This window comes from Gigantopelta aegis, chromosome 3, assembly GCF_016097555.1.
Source record: "Gigantopelta aegis isolate Gae_Host chromosome 3, Gae_host_genome, whole genome shotgun sequence".
NCBI classification, from domain to species: Eukaryota; Metazoa; Mollusca; class Gastropoda; order Neomphalida; family Peltospiridae; genus Gigantopelta; species Gigantopelta aegis.
The window spans coordinates 44,035,972-44,052,676 of NC_054701.1; the positions used below are offsets into that span (position 1 = coordinate 44,035,972).

Genomic DNA, 16,705 nt, shown 5'->3' on the forward strand with positions numbered 1-16,705 from the left:
GGATGGGGGTTAAATTGATAATGTATTACATTCGTGGGGTAACACAACGCTGATTGGTCCATTTACTTCCCTGCTACCTACAATGGGGTCTTTCTGGAACAACCCTAATATTACATGTCAAATAGTTACTCGATGACAAACATTTCAATCATCGTATGGTTTGGTCAAACTAATAATGCAATTGGTGTCGTCTAACTGTTTAGTTAACTTTATCCTAACCCTGTACATGTCAGATAATGCTAATGCGAGTTAACAAATGTTATCTGCGAGTCAACGAGGAGGTACGCATCCAGCTGGGCCTTTCACTGACTGGACATATTTTTCAAATTTTAGAAGCTGAATGAGTACTCTGATTAAGGTATTTGAATATTGTTTTTAATTTTAAACTAGTCTTTGATATTGCGTTGACCACTGATGCTGATACTGATGCTGATGATGATGATGACGATGATGACGATGATGGTGGTGGTGGTAATAATAACAAAAAGGATAAAACTTCTTAAGTTTTTAATCCATCTAGAGTTCAAGTATGTTTTCTTGGACATTCAATTAAGCGCAACATTTAGTGGGTCATTGTGAAAAGAAGACCCCCCCCCCCCCCCCCCCCCCAAGAAACGCCCTTTTCCCCAGTAAGCAACAAAGGATCTTTTATATGCATTTTCACAAGAAATATGAAGCGTATATGTATATGTGCCATCAAGTAATTGATATATCAGTCTTGGAATTATAAGTATTTTAAACATTTGTAGCCAATATAATAAAATAATAAATAAACCATGGATATGGTACAGCAACAAAAATAACAATCTACGGCTGCCTATTGGACCCTCAGTTCTTCTACAGAGTTCGGGTAAGCTATGAATAAGTATTCTCCATATTTAAAACAATAAAATTAAACGGTAGGAAGTCATTTTTGTTTGTGATAATTTTGGAATTGATCTTAACTTGTGGTGAAAGAAAGAAATGTTTTATTTAACGACGCACTCAACACATTTTATTTACGGTTATATGGCGTCAGACATATGGTTAAGGACCACACAAAATTTGAGAGGAAACCCGCTGTCGCCACTACATGGGCTACTCTTTCCGATTAGCAGCAAGGGATCTTTTATTTGCGCTTCCCACAGGCAGGATAGCACAAACCATGGCCTTTGTTGAACCAGTTATGGATCACTGGTCGGTGCAAGTGGTTTACACCTACCCATTGAGCCTTGCGGAGCACTCATTCAGGGTTTGGAGTCGGTATTTGGATTAAAAATCCCATGCCTCGACTGGGATCCGAACCCAGTACCTACCAGCCTGTAGACCGATGGCCTAACCACGACGCCACCGAGGCCGGTAAACTTGTGGTGTTAAAGTATTAACAAACACCGTTTTTGTTTTTCAGTATTTAACAGATTGAACATCTTCCAAGCTACATCACAAGATGATGAGTTGGGATAAAGCCATACTGCTGGTGATACTGACGGTTCTGACAGTAACTGTTGACACCCAACGATGGCCCTTATCAGGATCATGTAACCCTTGTAAGTGTTCAATAAAATATAAAGGATTCGAGATTGTGAAAGGCGTCAATTGTTTCAACCTAAATTTGACAGAATTCCCTTCACATTTACCAACGGACATGGACGTTCTTGATTTTGCAAACAACAATCTGCAATCGGACAATGTAAAGGGCGTCGGCAGATTTCCATTGCTACAATTTCTCTCTCTTGTCAATAATAATATTACAAAGCTGGATGACTCGCCGTTTTCGAAGTCATCTTTGCTAACGTCTTTGAAATTTGCGGGGAACGATATCATAAAGCTCACAAAAAATGCATTTCGTGGACTGCGAAACCTAAAGACGCTGCACGGATTGAAGATAGAGTCAGCAGAGGCACAAATGTTTGAATACCTTCCACGACTAAGGGAACTGGATTTGGAAATTGGATCTACTGAAATACCAACAGGAATATTCGATGGCCTGACAGTTCACTCATTGCAGCTTACTCTTCTAAAAGCAACCAAAATCCCTAAGGATATCTTTTCCTTTGGTAGAAATACTCTGAAAAAAATCCGCATTGTTGGACCACAATTAACGTCCATGCATGACGATTTGTTACAAGGACTAATGTTTTTGATGTACATCTACCTTGAAGTACCAAAACTGGAAACGTTACCTGAAAGGATATTCAATAAATTCCAATTAAGTAATTTGCAGACTATACAGTTAGTTTCAGTACAGACTCTTCCTTCAAGTATTTTCAGAAATCTGAACAACATGCATACCCTTAAGATCAGCAAAGCAGAAGAATTGCCGAAACACCTTTTCAACAGTCTTCTCAGCCTTCAAGAACTTGATTTGTCTCAGAGTTTCATAAGCCAAATTCCAGATAACTGGTTTGCACGACTCGGTAACCTACTAACTCTTAACATTAGCCAAACTAGTCTACGAATGCTAGATCCGGAGAGTTTAAGGGGTTTAACTCAACTAATAGTATTAGACATTTCTGGAAATTCGTTACGGTTAATTCCTCAAGATGCCTTCACACCGTTTCAGAATACTCTGACGTATCTTGATTTGAGCGAAAATATTTTGAAGAATATTGAAACCGATGCTTTAGGCAGAATGCAATCTTTGAAGACGCTTGATCTAAGCGATAATAAAATGTCATCTTTGCAAAGTGACATGTTCAATGATCTTATTCGTCTAAGAGTTTTGAATATGCACGAAAATATGTTGTCCTTCCTGCCGGCTAAGATATTTCACCGTCAACAAAGACTGAGCAAACTAAATCTAGGTTCCAACTTATTCCGCAGCTTCCCACACGCCCTTCTCGAATTATCAGACGTGCTTGTCAACTTGGATCTATCAAACAATCAGATTCGTAATATCGACCGCTGCCTGGAAGATAAGTTCCGGTTTCTTGAATTTCTGTGTCTGAAATCAAACCCTCTAAACTGCGACTGTAACATCTTGAAACTGAAGACGTCCCACCGAATCCTGCGCCTGCAAGCAGTGTGTGTCAGTCCAGACGAGTTTAAAAATCAACACGTTGATAACATTTCCACTCCAGATCGGTGCATCGGTACAAAATGTGTTGTACAGTCAGGTCGTTTGGTCTTTGTGGACATGATATCGCCAACGAGAGTTGTGCTGACGGGTCCCGAGTCCGTGCTCTACGCAAGCAGTATGGCTTCTCAGATTGTACAGCAAAGCGAGCACGGGAACCATCAGCATCACGGCGGAGAGGGTCTGGAGGCCTTGTTCAACAAAATAGAATTCAAGGCGATTGTCGGAGGAGTAGGAGGGTTCATTTTTATGTGCCTCATTGCTGTGGTTGTATATGTCAAGAAAAGACACGATAACAAAACAAGATATGCTGTGGCACGCCTCGATAAAAAGAATGGTGTAGTGTAAATCAGCAGAAAACTCATTTTCTTGGATTTAATATTACTTCTTTAAAAAAAAAAAAAAAAACCGCCCCAAAACAACAACATTGCTTACGTTTTCAAATTTGTTGTAAAAAGTTTACAATATGCTTCCACAAAGGTCAGACTTTCCAGGAAAGCTATTTTTTGGTCTGATGTGCGGAATAAATCTTTCTTTCTTTCTTTTTAAGGGGCCATTCACAGTTAGGCTATTAACTTGTTTTTCTACCTATAAACTACCACTGCTGCTTCTGTTACCATTGCTGTTGCTTCGTCTTCTACTACCATTGATGCTGCTGCAGCTGCTGATACTGCTGCTACTCTACTACTACTGTTAAACCTGTACATCTGAACAACTATTAAGCAGTCATGCTGTTTTAGTCATCTAGGAGTCGGAAGATGTTAACAACAGGAGGAACGGTTCAGTGACCAGTAATATATTGATATGTGATTTTTAGAATTAGGAGATGGAAACAGTGAAAAATGTGAAAACCAAACGTTCAGAAATGCAATTTCATGCATTTTACAATAAAAGTTGAACATTACAATTTAATGCTAATAAATGCAACACTTTTAAAATGCATTTTTTGACATTTATATACATAAAATTGTATATGCGCTGAATCTATAAACACCACAGTTAGATCAAATTAAATAATTACTTGCAATGAACAAATGTACAATCCATTCAAATAATTCGTTACATTTGCAATGACAGATATCATTTTGCAATGTATTATTTTCAAGTTACTATGTAGGTTTTTGTATTAAATGCTTTAGCTGCTGAAATAGTTTGGCTCCCTTGTAGACCAGCTTCGGAATGATATAAGTGTAACCCGGAGAGGACCCTTCCGCAAAAACTGAGGGCCACTTTTTGTTCTTTTTTTTTGTTGAACATATTGAACAAATAGTTGACTGTAACTTTTCCATAAAATAATATTTGCTTGTCTTCGTCATTTTGCAATCCCCTTACCAAAGCTGCAATGTACATGATTCAGAATTTCTAACTAATCTGGGGGGGGGGGGGGGGGGGGGGGGGTGATGAACCTACATGTAGCACAAATGTTCAGTTGTATTTTCTGCTATATCGATGACCTCGTAGCATTCAATGATTACATGACAATGTAAGCAGTTCACCTTCCATCCATTGTGTTAGAAATAAAAGGTTAACAACAAAGAAAATAATCCTGTTAGGTCAGGTCATATGTTGTAACGTGTACTCAGAACAAGCTGTTGTAGCACAAGCCTGTCATGGGCGCAGGTGTCGACATTCGTCGGCTTCTCCGCCCAGGACAGGAAAAGGTTTGGAGGTGGGTGGGAGAAGGGGTCGCCCACGCTGGCATGTGCAAGGGAGCACGAGCAGCTCGACCATGATCGGTAGCTGGCGAGGGTAGATTTTGATGCTCTTGAATTTGCAAATGTCTCGTAGGATTAAGGCCAATTTGCAAATGTCTCGTAGGATTAAGATCAATTAGAAACTGGGTTTTTTAAAGGTAATTTCGAAGTATTTCATAATGTTTTATGGCTAACATGTAGGCTTAGATGCCATTTTGATATGGCGCATCATTGACAAAAATGAAATGGGATGCAATACTTTATGCAATACATTCTGCTGAAAACGTTTCAGGACTACACATGTACTCTTAACAGGGGTTGCACGTGTTGGCGATGATTCGTGATGATACAGTTTTATGAACCTTTCGTTTTTCATATAAATGTTCATTATTAAAGAAACTGATTATAGTTCTGAGGTACACGTACCTTTTCTGTTACTAAGGTTATAATAAGCTATTACCGAAAATGTTTAACATATACCTCAGGTCAATTCTCCGGTCACTACCTTTAACTCCTGTTGTGTGCTAGAATTTCGTTATTATGAATTTAAAAACCCCCAAAAAAACCTTAGTAACAAAAATACAATCTACTAAATAGTCGAAAATCGTTGTTTTAAAATATAAATTTTTAAGTGCCAGATGCCAGGAAAACGCCTTTGAGGCTTTCAGAGATTTTAACTTTTCCGGGGAAGCATGCCTCTGGATCCCCATACAACTTCATATCCAAAAGGCCCAGGCAAATACCTAGTCGAACCCTCCCACTCGACATGCTGGCTACGGGCCTAAAAATAGGCCCTTTTACCTTCTAAAAACATGGCCAGGTACGGTACTAATAGGAATATTGGTAGAGATAACCGAGAGAACCTTTCAAAGGAGGGGCGGGACGTAGCCCAGTAGTAAAGCGCTCGCTTGATGCACGGTCGGTCTGGGATCGATCCCCGTCGGTGGGCACATTAGGCTATTTCTCTCCACAGCCAGTGCACCACGACTGGTATATCAAAGGCCGTGGTATATGCTATCCTATCTGTGGGATGGTGCATATAAAAGATCCCTTTCTACTAATGGAAAAAATGTAGCGGGTTTCCTCTCTATGACTGTGTCAAAATGACTATGTTTGACATCCAGTAGCCGCTGATTAATAAATCAATGTGCTCTAGTGGTGTCGTTAAACAAAACAATTTAAAAAAAAACCACTTTCAAATGATGATACAAACATGGAACTTGCACTGATGATTTTCCTGGGGCGTTATTCAAAAAAAGTCAAAATAACCATTTGCATTAAAATAAGGCCGCCATGGTGCTTCACCAATGTTTATTAATGAGATGTATTTTAATAGAGCTTTTTGATATTAGTATTTTTTTCAATTCTTGTATCACCATTTGAAAACTCAGTTCCGTTATGTGCTCTCCTAGTAGTGCTAATAGTAGGTGACCATGGTTTGGGGAGGTTACCATACTTTGTCACTCCCACCGTCAGAGCTGGGGCGGATCTGGGGTGGGGGTGGGGTGGTGGTTCCAAGGTGTCCCCCCCCCCCCCCCCCCCCTCAAATTTAAGAAGTGCCCCTTTTATTTAGGATTTTTAGGTTTTTTACAAATTTATTTATTCTGTCAATGTATAGAACACTGTAGAATACGTCTGCCAGCGTCCCTGTTGTAGCACTATTATATTATAATCCATGTGAATCGTGTGTAATTTTTCAATAGTGCCTTTTCATATGTTATGGTGCCCTTTTTGTCTTGGACACCCCCCCACCTCATCAGAAAAGCTGGATCCGCCCCAGCAGAGGCCTATTTCACAATATATATAGAATATAGAAATTTGATAGAAATTATTCATATATTAGACGTTAGGTTCAGCATGTTTTTAAACATATCAAAAGAAAATAAGATTACTAATATCGGAAAACTCTATTAATAAAGTAGGACAGTTTGGCGGCCATATTGAAAAATGGCTGCTATTTTGAAAATCCAAGTGATCATTGATTGAATTTGAAAAACGGCCAGTGAGATCATTTGTGCCGAATTTCATGCTTTTATCACCAACTAAAAGGTTCTTACAGCCGGCCTTAAGCGTATTTACATCAAATATAAAAGGAGTTCTGGCGCATACTCCTGCCGAAAATTTCGAATAACTGATGTTCTAAATTGCAATTTCCTGCATTCTTCAAGTAAACTTCTTCATGGCAAATGTTGGTAAATGCCAACATTTTAAATATGTAAAGCTAACATATACTTTGACGAATATACGTACAAAACGTAATACTATATATCTATATATGTATGTATGTATATATGTATGTATGTAGTATGTACGTACGTACGCACGCACGCACGCACGCACACACGCACATACATACATACATACATACATACATATATATATATATATATATATATATATACATACATACATACATGCATACAATTGGGCAAACATTACAACCGGTAGTTCATTATTACAGTAGGTTTTATGACGACCAAATATCTTGAAGTGAAATTTGAAATTTGACGGGGTTTTTTTATCAGTAGTTGGTGATACCACCACGAGGCATACCGCGTATGAGTCTCCCAGTGGACATTTGAGGGAGTCTGTTCCACTCCTCTTGCTGCGCCTGACCAAGTTCTGCTAACGTGGTACTTTGACGTTGACGCACACGTCTCCCTATCATGTCCCAGACGTGTTCAATGGGAAAAAGGTCTGGGCTCATTGCTGGCCATGGCATTCTATAGATGTTGTGCTGCTGGAGGCGAGCATTGACGATTCGTGCACGGTGAGCACGGGCATTGTCGTCCTGAAAAAAATGTCGACCCACATGCCTTGCAAACGGGAAGACAAAGGGTTTCAGTATGTTGTCCCGGTAGTAGCTACTGTCCAGTGACCCTTCTTTGCACACTATAGAGGGGGGTTTTGTCAGTCATAGTGATACCACCCCACACCATAACCGATCCACCGCCAAATCTGTCATAAAATCGCATTGTGACGTTGGCGTACCGTTCATTTTGTCATCGCCAGACCGGACCACGCCTGTCAAGGTAAGTCCAAAGTGAATAGGGACTCATCTGAAAACATGACACATGACCAGCGACGAATACCCCAGTTCTGATGCTCCCTACACCATTAACGTCTGTGAACAATGTGACGATTTGTCAAGGTAGGCACAACCCGGGGCCGTCGAACATGAAGATGGGCTGCATGAAGACGATTTCTAATCGTATTTGAGCTTGATTTCTTAGAGCCTGATTACGGATGAATCGATCCTGTACTCCTGCCGTTGCCCTGGGACGACCGGAACGGGGTCGATCGTCAACATTTTGAGTTTGTTGGTACCTGTTCCATAGTCTGCTAATCACTGACTTCGAAATATTGAAGGTGTTGGCCACTTCACGCTGACTTCTACCCGTTTGCAGCATGCCAACAGTCCGTAGACGCTCATCGCATTGCATACGCCGCATCGCAAATTCAAACAATAAAAATGACTAAAAACAAAACAATATTAACAACTGTATGATCAACGTAATGAAAATGATTGACAGAAATGTTCCACAGTGATTAATCGACATTCCTGAAAATTGTCAAAATCGAGAATGACACCCCACGCACGTGTTCGGGGCAACTGCGTGATGCACGTGCAAACTATGGAATGTGTTTCGGTGTGTTGATAAACAGACCTGAACGTTCTTTACTAGGATGTCTGTGGTCAAAACGTACGTTCGGTCTAATAGTTGATATTTACATTAATATTTCAGGTTCCCCTACTTTTTTTGAAGAGTATATATATCAATGAAAACCTTCTCAACATCTACTGTTCTAAAACGATTATCAATAGTCCTATTATTTTATTTTCTTACAGCCCATAGTATTTTGTTATAGGATGAATTACTATTATTTATTTCTCAGAATTCTAGTGGTGTCATTAAACAAAACAAAACAAACTTTAACTTTTTATTTATCAGTGTTATTTTTGCCCCAAACATGTTGAGATTTCCCTTTAAAGAACTTCTACAGGTGAAATTGTCAGAACGGCCGCTGTCGACTTTCTCGGGGAGACAAACTCATACAAAACAGACATATAGTTTCAGTCGGGGGACATAAAAAAGGAAAGTCTATAGTAGCCTACAGGCCAGTGGAGCTGATTTTAATCAAATTGGCTATCTATAGTCTTTTTTTCATACTATGGATTTACTACAAGCTATTTAAGCCATTTCTGAGCTGATTGTTTTCTAAATTGCATACAAAAATAGTATTCCAAAATATTTTTTGTTTTCTTCTTACGTCAAACCAAACTGAAATTATTTATATATATTAAAAAAATGATTATAGGAGAATGGGACAGACTGTTGATCCCACCCCTCCAACTCCGAAAGACTACAAACATAGCTTTATCCAGCAACCTCTGTTTCTATTAGCAGATTATGACTTTTGACGTCACTCATATGACGTCACACGCATAGCTACATTACAAAATTGCTCACTTAACCTCTAGGTCATCGTACAATGTGGCAGAAATAATAGTTTTTCCCTTAATTTTTATGGTCTGCAAGATAAAAATAATAACTAGTTACTGACGTCGGATATCTGCTTTATCCTGTTCAGGTCGAATGAGAAATTCCGCTCGACAGGGCCTCGCAGAATTTCCCATTCTTACCTTCATAGGATAAAGCAGATATCCGACGTCATTAACTGGGTATTCTCTATGTAAACCACGTGACTATGACGTCGTCATGACACGTCGTCTGGCCAACAGTAACTGTTACTGGTAGTACTTCGCCAAATGGCTGTTAATTTCTTTTTTTTTTTTAATCTGTTATTGTGAATAAAACACCACAGTTATCTATGAAAGACATAAAGGCAGTTATATATACAGGTAAGCACATTCTAATAGCCTATTTCATATAGTTAATTAATACATGTGACATTGCTTTACTTGAAAAAAACTAAAAAGTTGTGCTAATATTAAAAATAGAAACGAAAGGAATTTCCTTCCAACGACAGCATCACGGTCTTCAAATGAAGACATGTCAAATTTTATTAAAAAACAAACAAAAAACCCCCAACAAATTGGATTCTTAAAAACATATACACAAATACAATTAGCTGTTTTGAATTTATGTTTCACAGACCGTGTCGGTTCTTGCGCAGTTATTTTGGCGCCATAAATATGGATGCGTGAATTAACGCGGGAAAAACAAACTAAACAACCACCACTCATTTAATAGTGTGCAGTTGAGCAAAAAAGCTTTATACCAAATTAGTTTTTAAACTGCATTACCAATATTTATTTACATGCTCATATACCACTAGAGTTTCGAGCATATCTGTTCTGGGCCCTATCTCTGCAATCAAGAAGTTAAGTTCGATTTTAAATGGCACCCCACCCACATGGCCTCACAAGGGCCAAATTACATTTTATTTATATAAAAATAGAATAAAACAATGGCATTGTGCTTTATTTGTGTCAATAATTTTGGTTCGACAGGATATAGAATAAAGTTAAAAAGTTTTTTTGTTTAACGACACCACTAGAGCACATCGATTTTATTAATCAACCTTTGGCAATTTGACGTATCGGTGTGCGATTTTTATCTAAAAAATTTAAGTGTCATAAAGACTCCCTGTTTACGAATGTTTAGAGCCCACCACCAACCCAGCGAGCACTGCCGTGCATCTCCAGTAGAACAGAAGATACACTAAATGTTTTGCATAAAACCATGGAAAAGATCGCTATTCAAGACTGTTTTCCCAGGATTTTGAGATATATGTTGACTGTGTCATTTTGAAGAATCAATGTAATTTGTACAAATAATTTTTACGAGCATGCAGCTCGTATGCTAGCCAAGCTAGAGAGTCCTATATGATTTTTGCGAGCCTCAAGCTCCCAGATTCTGCTCAGAATTGTACACTGCGTATAGTCTTAGGGAAAAACCCGCAAAAGTTTTTCATTAATTGCAAGGAATTTTTCATATGCACCATCCCAGAGACAGGATAGCACATACCTGTACCTGTGTGTGTGTACACACTGCGGTTCTGGCAGAACTCAGTGGAAAAGTTAGTTTACTTCGTTTAATGACATCACTAGAGCACTAATTTATTAATCATTGACTACTAAATGTCAAACATTTGGTAAGTCTTAGGAAACCTACATTTTTCCAATTAGTAGCAAGGATCTTTTATATATGCACCATCCTACAGACAGGAGAGCACATACCAAGGCCTTTTATATACCAGTCGTGGTGCATTGGCTGGAACAAGGAATAATCCAATGGGCTCACCAACGGGGATCTATGGCATCTTTTATATGCACCATCACACAGACAGGATAGCACATGTCACAACCTTTGATATATCAGTCATGGTGCACTGGCTGGAACGTGAAAAACCCCAATGGACCCACTGATGGGGATCGATCCTAGACCGCCTGCCATCAGACAAGCACTTTACCACTGGGCAACACCACGACCCCAAGATTATAAGATGGAATCCCAAAATATCTATTATTATATGGTATCATTTTATTCCAGTGGAATCCCCCCCTCTCAAATTCAATGCCAGGTATGTGTGTGCATACTTGTCAGGTGTTTGGGTTTTGTAGGTTTCAGTCGCTTAATGAGGTTCCTTCATGCAAAAAGAAATGCATGGGATATTAGAATCTTTCCAAAGTCAAGATTACTAAAACAGAAAATAACTTCCATGCACTTCAGTCTAAATGCATCCAGCTCAAACATAATTATAGATGTAAGATTTGACATTTTTTTTGTGAGATCTCAAGGTCAAGGTCACTATTCTTTAAATAGAGAATAATACATGAGTGGCCATTTGATACCATTTATCTCACAAGTTGTTTTAAAATGTATCTTAACGAGCGAAAGCGAGTTTAATATCTTTTTAAGCAACTTGTGAGATAAATGGTATCTAACAGACATGAATGTATTATTCTATTTCTTACATATCCTCAAAAACCAGGCTTTAAACAAATTTTAACATCTTTTTCGACTAAGAGTTATTTACAGCCGCTGCATGTATAGCTAACTTGCACGTCACGGACACATGATTGTCAGGTTAACTATACGTCACAATGTAATCAATTTCCATTGTGTAGTTTTTCATTGGATATATGGCAGTGGTCATCACCTAGGAGCATTCAATCGTATGTCTTCCAATTGTTAACACACGTACATGTGAAAACAACCATGTGTTATCAAAAATAATGAATGGTTTTCTCACTAATGTTGTGTAAGAAAATATAGTGTAATTGCAAATTATTTATTCTAATTTTTTGTGTGTGGTTCATACTGAACAGACTCCTCTATAACATTTCTGAAGATTTGAAAATGGCAATTCCTGAAATTGCAAATAAGGTTAGACTCGTGCACAGCCCTCGAAATTCAAATCATCTTGTGATGGCAATTTGGTACAGATAATAATGTAAATACCCCATAATCAGGCCTTGAATTCGGTAAATATGAGGGCAGGGCCATTTTGCCTAGACCAATAGTTATTTTGGAGGGCATTACAACCAAAGATGCAAATAAGATTAAGACTCGTGCACAGCCCTCCAAATTCAAATCATCTTGTGATAGCAATTTGGTACAGATAATAAAGTAAATACCCCATAATCAGGCCTTGAATTCGGTAAATATGAGGGCAAGGGCATTATGACCAAGGATGCGGGGCAACAAGACAAACTTAAACAAGTATCTTAATATAACACAACAGCACCCATTCAAAAGAAATACCAATTACTATCGTGCAAAATAAGGCACAGTCATCTGGCCATGAGACTGTTTAATTAGCAGGGCATCGGAGCGTATGACTAGCAATACTAGGTATTGTGGCAATTTTCCGTTGAAATTGAGTCCTGCATAATGATAAAAGTGTCATTATAGGTCAATTATGCAACAACTTTTTGCATTAGCACTAGAAATGTGTGGTATACCGGTATACAGCAATATAAATTTTGAACAATTCGTATTGGAATATTTTTCTAGCATTTCAGTATATATGTTGCACGCGTGTTAGAGCCATCGTGAATTTTGAGTGCTGTGTGCAGAAAGACAAGTTTCAATGTACCAAATTAATATGACGCCATATACACTAGTGCAACCAAATGGCAATGACATACCACAACCTTTTATGTACCAGTTGTTGGGCAACGAATGGAATGAAAACAAAATCCATCAGTGATTCTTTTTGGGGTAGACTGGTGATGGTGGTTGAAGTTGTTCTGAGACAAAATCCATCAGGTTCTACCACTGAGCTAGATTCCACCCCTGCTATTAAAAAAAGTGATTCTTTTTAGGGTGGACAGGTGATGGTGGTTGTCCTGAGACCCAACTAGCAGCGGACTGTACTAGAATAAATTTTCTTGCACACTGGACAGGGTTATCCAGCTTTTGCACGGTGCTAGAAAAATCTGTCTGACCCTAGGGCTAGATAAATCTGTCTGCCCCGAGGGCTAAACGATTTCTACATATGCGTGGCGTCATAACTCATGTTTTACGATGATTGACGTCATAACTCATGGTTTTCAAAATTCAGTTTGCCAATTCATGTTGTATCATTGTTTAAAAAAATATTTAAACAAATTAATATTTTCAACTTTATATTTGTTAAGTTGTTGCATTTTTATATCATTGCATAAGTTGGACTATATTTTTCAGCGTATGATTAAATGAGTTTCATTGTTTGTAGGCGAAATGTTTACAAATCATTCTATAATAAACAAACCGTACGTAGCTTACAAAATTACTGTTTTGTTACTGTAATTAAATGGGCAAGAAAAAGAATCAATCACTGTTGTGAGGTATAGATACGGCAATTCCAACCCTCGGAACAAAATGTTTTTATAATGGCCTCACTAAACCTCGGCCCCCACAAAAAAATTTGTGTCCCTTGGGTTGAAATTGCCATACCTATACCTCACAACGGTCATAGATTCTATTAATATCACATTAAAGTGTAGCATTTTTGCTTTTTAGATCTGAGCCCTAGATCATCATGATTTGGAATGTTCTCAGACTGCTGGTGCTGACATGTTCTGTGGTCAGAGCTGAATCCCAGAAATGGCCTCTGTCAGGATCATGCGAACCATGCACATGTTCTGTAAGTAATTTAGAATCAGAACGTATAAGGCATGTTGATTGCTCCTACCTAGGCCTGACCACGATTCCAGAAAATCTACCAAAAGATGTGGATGTGCTTGATTTCTCAAACAACAAACTGCAGTCTGACCAAGTAAATGGAGTACAGAAATTCCCATTTCTTCAGTCCTTGTCTCTAGCTAACAATGATATTACTACATTGGATGATTCACCATTTTCAAAATCACCATTGTTAATGTCTTTGAAACTCACAGGTAACAGGATCAGAAAGCTGACAAACAAATCTTTTAATGGATTACAAAACCTCCATACAATGCAAGGCTTGAAGATAGACACAGCAGAACCACAGGTCTTCGTTCATTTGCTACAGCTTAAAGAACTTGATCTAGAAATTACAGCATATCAAATACCAGGGAAAATATTTGATGGTATCAAAGTGCATTCGTTAAATCTAACTCTTCCGAAAGCATCAGAACTTCCCAGTAATCTCTTTGCCGTTGGAATACATACACTAAAAGACCTTCACATTATAGCACCAAAAGTAAGGAGCTTAAATGAAGATGTGTTCAGAGGACTAATGTTTCTGAGAAAGATCTATCTAGAAATGCCACGATTAATTCATTTTCCTGAAAGTATTTTCAATTACCACAATGAAAGTGAAGCTAAAGTTAACAGTAGCAAATCCAGTAATCTTCAAGAAATACAGCTCAATAAAATACAGAATCTTCCCACTGACGTATTTAGCAGGCAAAAACAGCTCCTCGTTCTTGGAATCAAGAGAGCAGAAGAACTGAATGATGACCTCTTTGATGGCCTTGTCAATCTTCAAGTGCTCGAACTATCACAGACATTCATAAGCAGAATTCCAACAAACTGGTTTGCCCAACTCGGTAATTTGGTGTCTCTTTCTCTTAGAGAAACAAGTTTGAGAAGACTAGATGCAGAGAGCTTTACCGGCCTAACTCAACTGAAAACCTTAGACCTGTCCTTGAATTCATTGAGGGTAATCCCCAAAGATGCCTTCACACCTCTTCAGAATACCTTGGAGCATCTCGACTTGAGTGGAAATATCTTGAAGAGTATTGAAACAGGTGCATTACATGGAATGTTTTTTCTGAAAACTCTTCATCTCAGTGACAACAAGATGTCATCCTTGCAGAATGGGCTATTTAATGACTTAATTCGTTTAAGCTCGTTAAATATCCAGGAAAACAAGCTGTCTTTTCTGCCAGATGACATATTTTCCCAACAACAAAAGCTCAACAATGTGAATCTTGCATCCAATTCATTCAGCAACTTACCGCGTGCCTTACTTCAAGTGTCATATATGTTGATCAGTTTGGATCTGTCTCACAATCAAATCCATGACGTCGGCATCTGCATGACAGAAAAATTTCCTTTTCTAGAAGTTTTGTCTCTGAACTTTAATCCTCTGCACTGCGATTGTAACATCTTGCTACTGAGAGAAATGCAACCAAACCTAAACGTTGAAGGAGAATGCACCAGCCCAGATGAGTTTGAAAATCTGCATGTCGAAAAGATTTCCGTGCCAGACAGGTGCTTCAGCGAAATATGTGATTTAGTGGAAGAAGCTGTTCCTATAGAACCAACACCTACACCTACACCTACACCTACCAAACGTCTTCCAGGGACGGATGCTGGTGGCATTCAAGATACTTACCCTGAGACTATAGTCACTGAGCCGATTACAATGTCAAACACACCAAAAATCAAGTACACAACGGCAGTGGTCTACACCGAATCTAGCTCAAAGGACATCCAACCATCTACACCAGCTGTGCACCAACACAACACAGAATATGTCCATAATGAATCAACTACCGACACAAACGTCAGGAGTACTACTCAAGTCAGTATTCATGGACAACCAGAGCCAGCGGGAGCAACTAGCAGTGCCACGGGAGAAAGTGGACAGACAAGCATTTATAAAACTGTGGAGTTCCGTGCCGTCATTGGCACCGTGTCAGGATGTCTCTTTCTGCTGCTGTTTGGCGTAGTTATTTACTTGAAGAAGAAATATGAGAGTAAAAAGAGGTTCACACTGAAACGAAGAAATCACTCTGATGATGAGTAATGCATGGCTAAACAGTTCATTCAGTAGTTTTATCATTTTCTGCCTTGATCCTATTTGTGAAATTTATTTTGGCATGGTTGTAGATATTCACATATTTAAAAAAAAAAGGAGGTTTATCTGCATATTCTTTTTAAAATGTTAATCCATTTGTTCTGCTTTTATATTAAACTTGATGAAATCATTGTTTATGTTTAGTTTGATTTTGAAATGGATTTACATTCATCACAAAACATAACTTTATTTTGGCATGGTTGCAGATATTCACATATTTAAAAAAAAAGGTTTATCTGCATATTCTTTTTAAAATGTTAATCCATTTGTTCTACTTTTATATTAAACTTGATGAAATCATTGTTTATGTTTAGTTTGATTTTGAAATTAGATTTATATTTATTACAAAACATAACTTTGTAAGTTTCAAAATAAGGAGCTGAAAAACAAACAGTTAAACCCCCGGTATATGTAAGCAAGGTTTCTGCCAGAGGGTAAAATGGGTATTTTTTTAAGTTTACCTTTTGACAAAATTAACGTCTCTTAAAGGGACATACCCTAGTTTTTAAACACTAAAGCATATTTTTTTTACTATTATAGCCATTTTTGTTAACTGAAATCATACTTTACTTAGATTTTATGGTTTAGATTATCAATTTCCATACATTCAAAGTGTTTTTGGTCTTCCTGGTATTTTTAATATCACAAAATGCATTTATCATATTTTTAAAACTGCACGTGCGTCTGAGAAGTAACAGTTGTGGAGTAGAGT

The 16,705-nt window shown here is 38.2% G+C and overlaps 1 protein-coding gene across 1 annotated transcript; it reads left to right on the forward strand.

The window, feature by feature from the left end:
* Positions 1-210: 210 nt before the first annotated feature.
* On the forward strand, positions 211-16,294 carry LOC121368657. Its single transcript, XM_041493396.1, has 3 exons — positions 211-358; positions 1,388-3,394; positions 13,738-16,294. The coding sequence occupies exons 2-3, from the start codon at positions 1,427-1,429 to the stop codon at positions 15,940-15,942; spliced, it is 4,173 nt and encodes a 1,390-aa protein (XP_041349330.1). The 5' UTR covers positions 211-358; positions 1,388-1,426; the 3' UTR covers positions 15,943-16,294.
* The last annotated feature ends 411 nt before the right edge of the window (positions 16,295-16,705 follow it).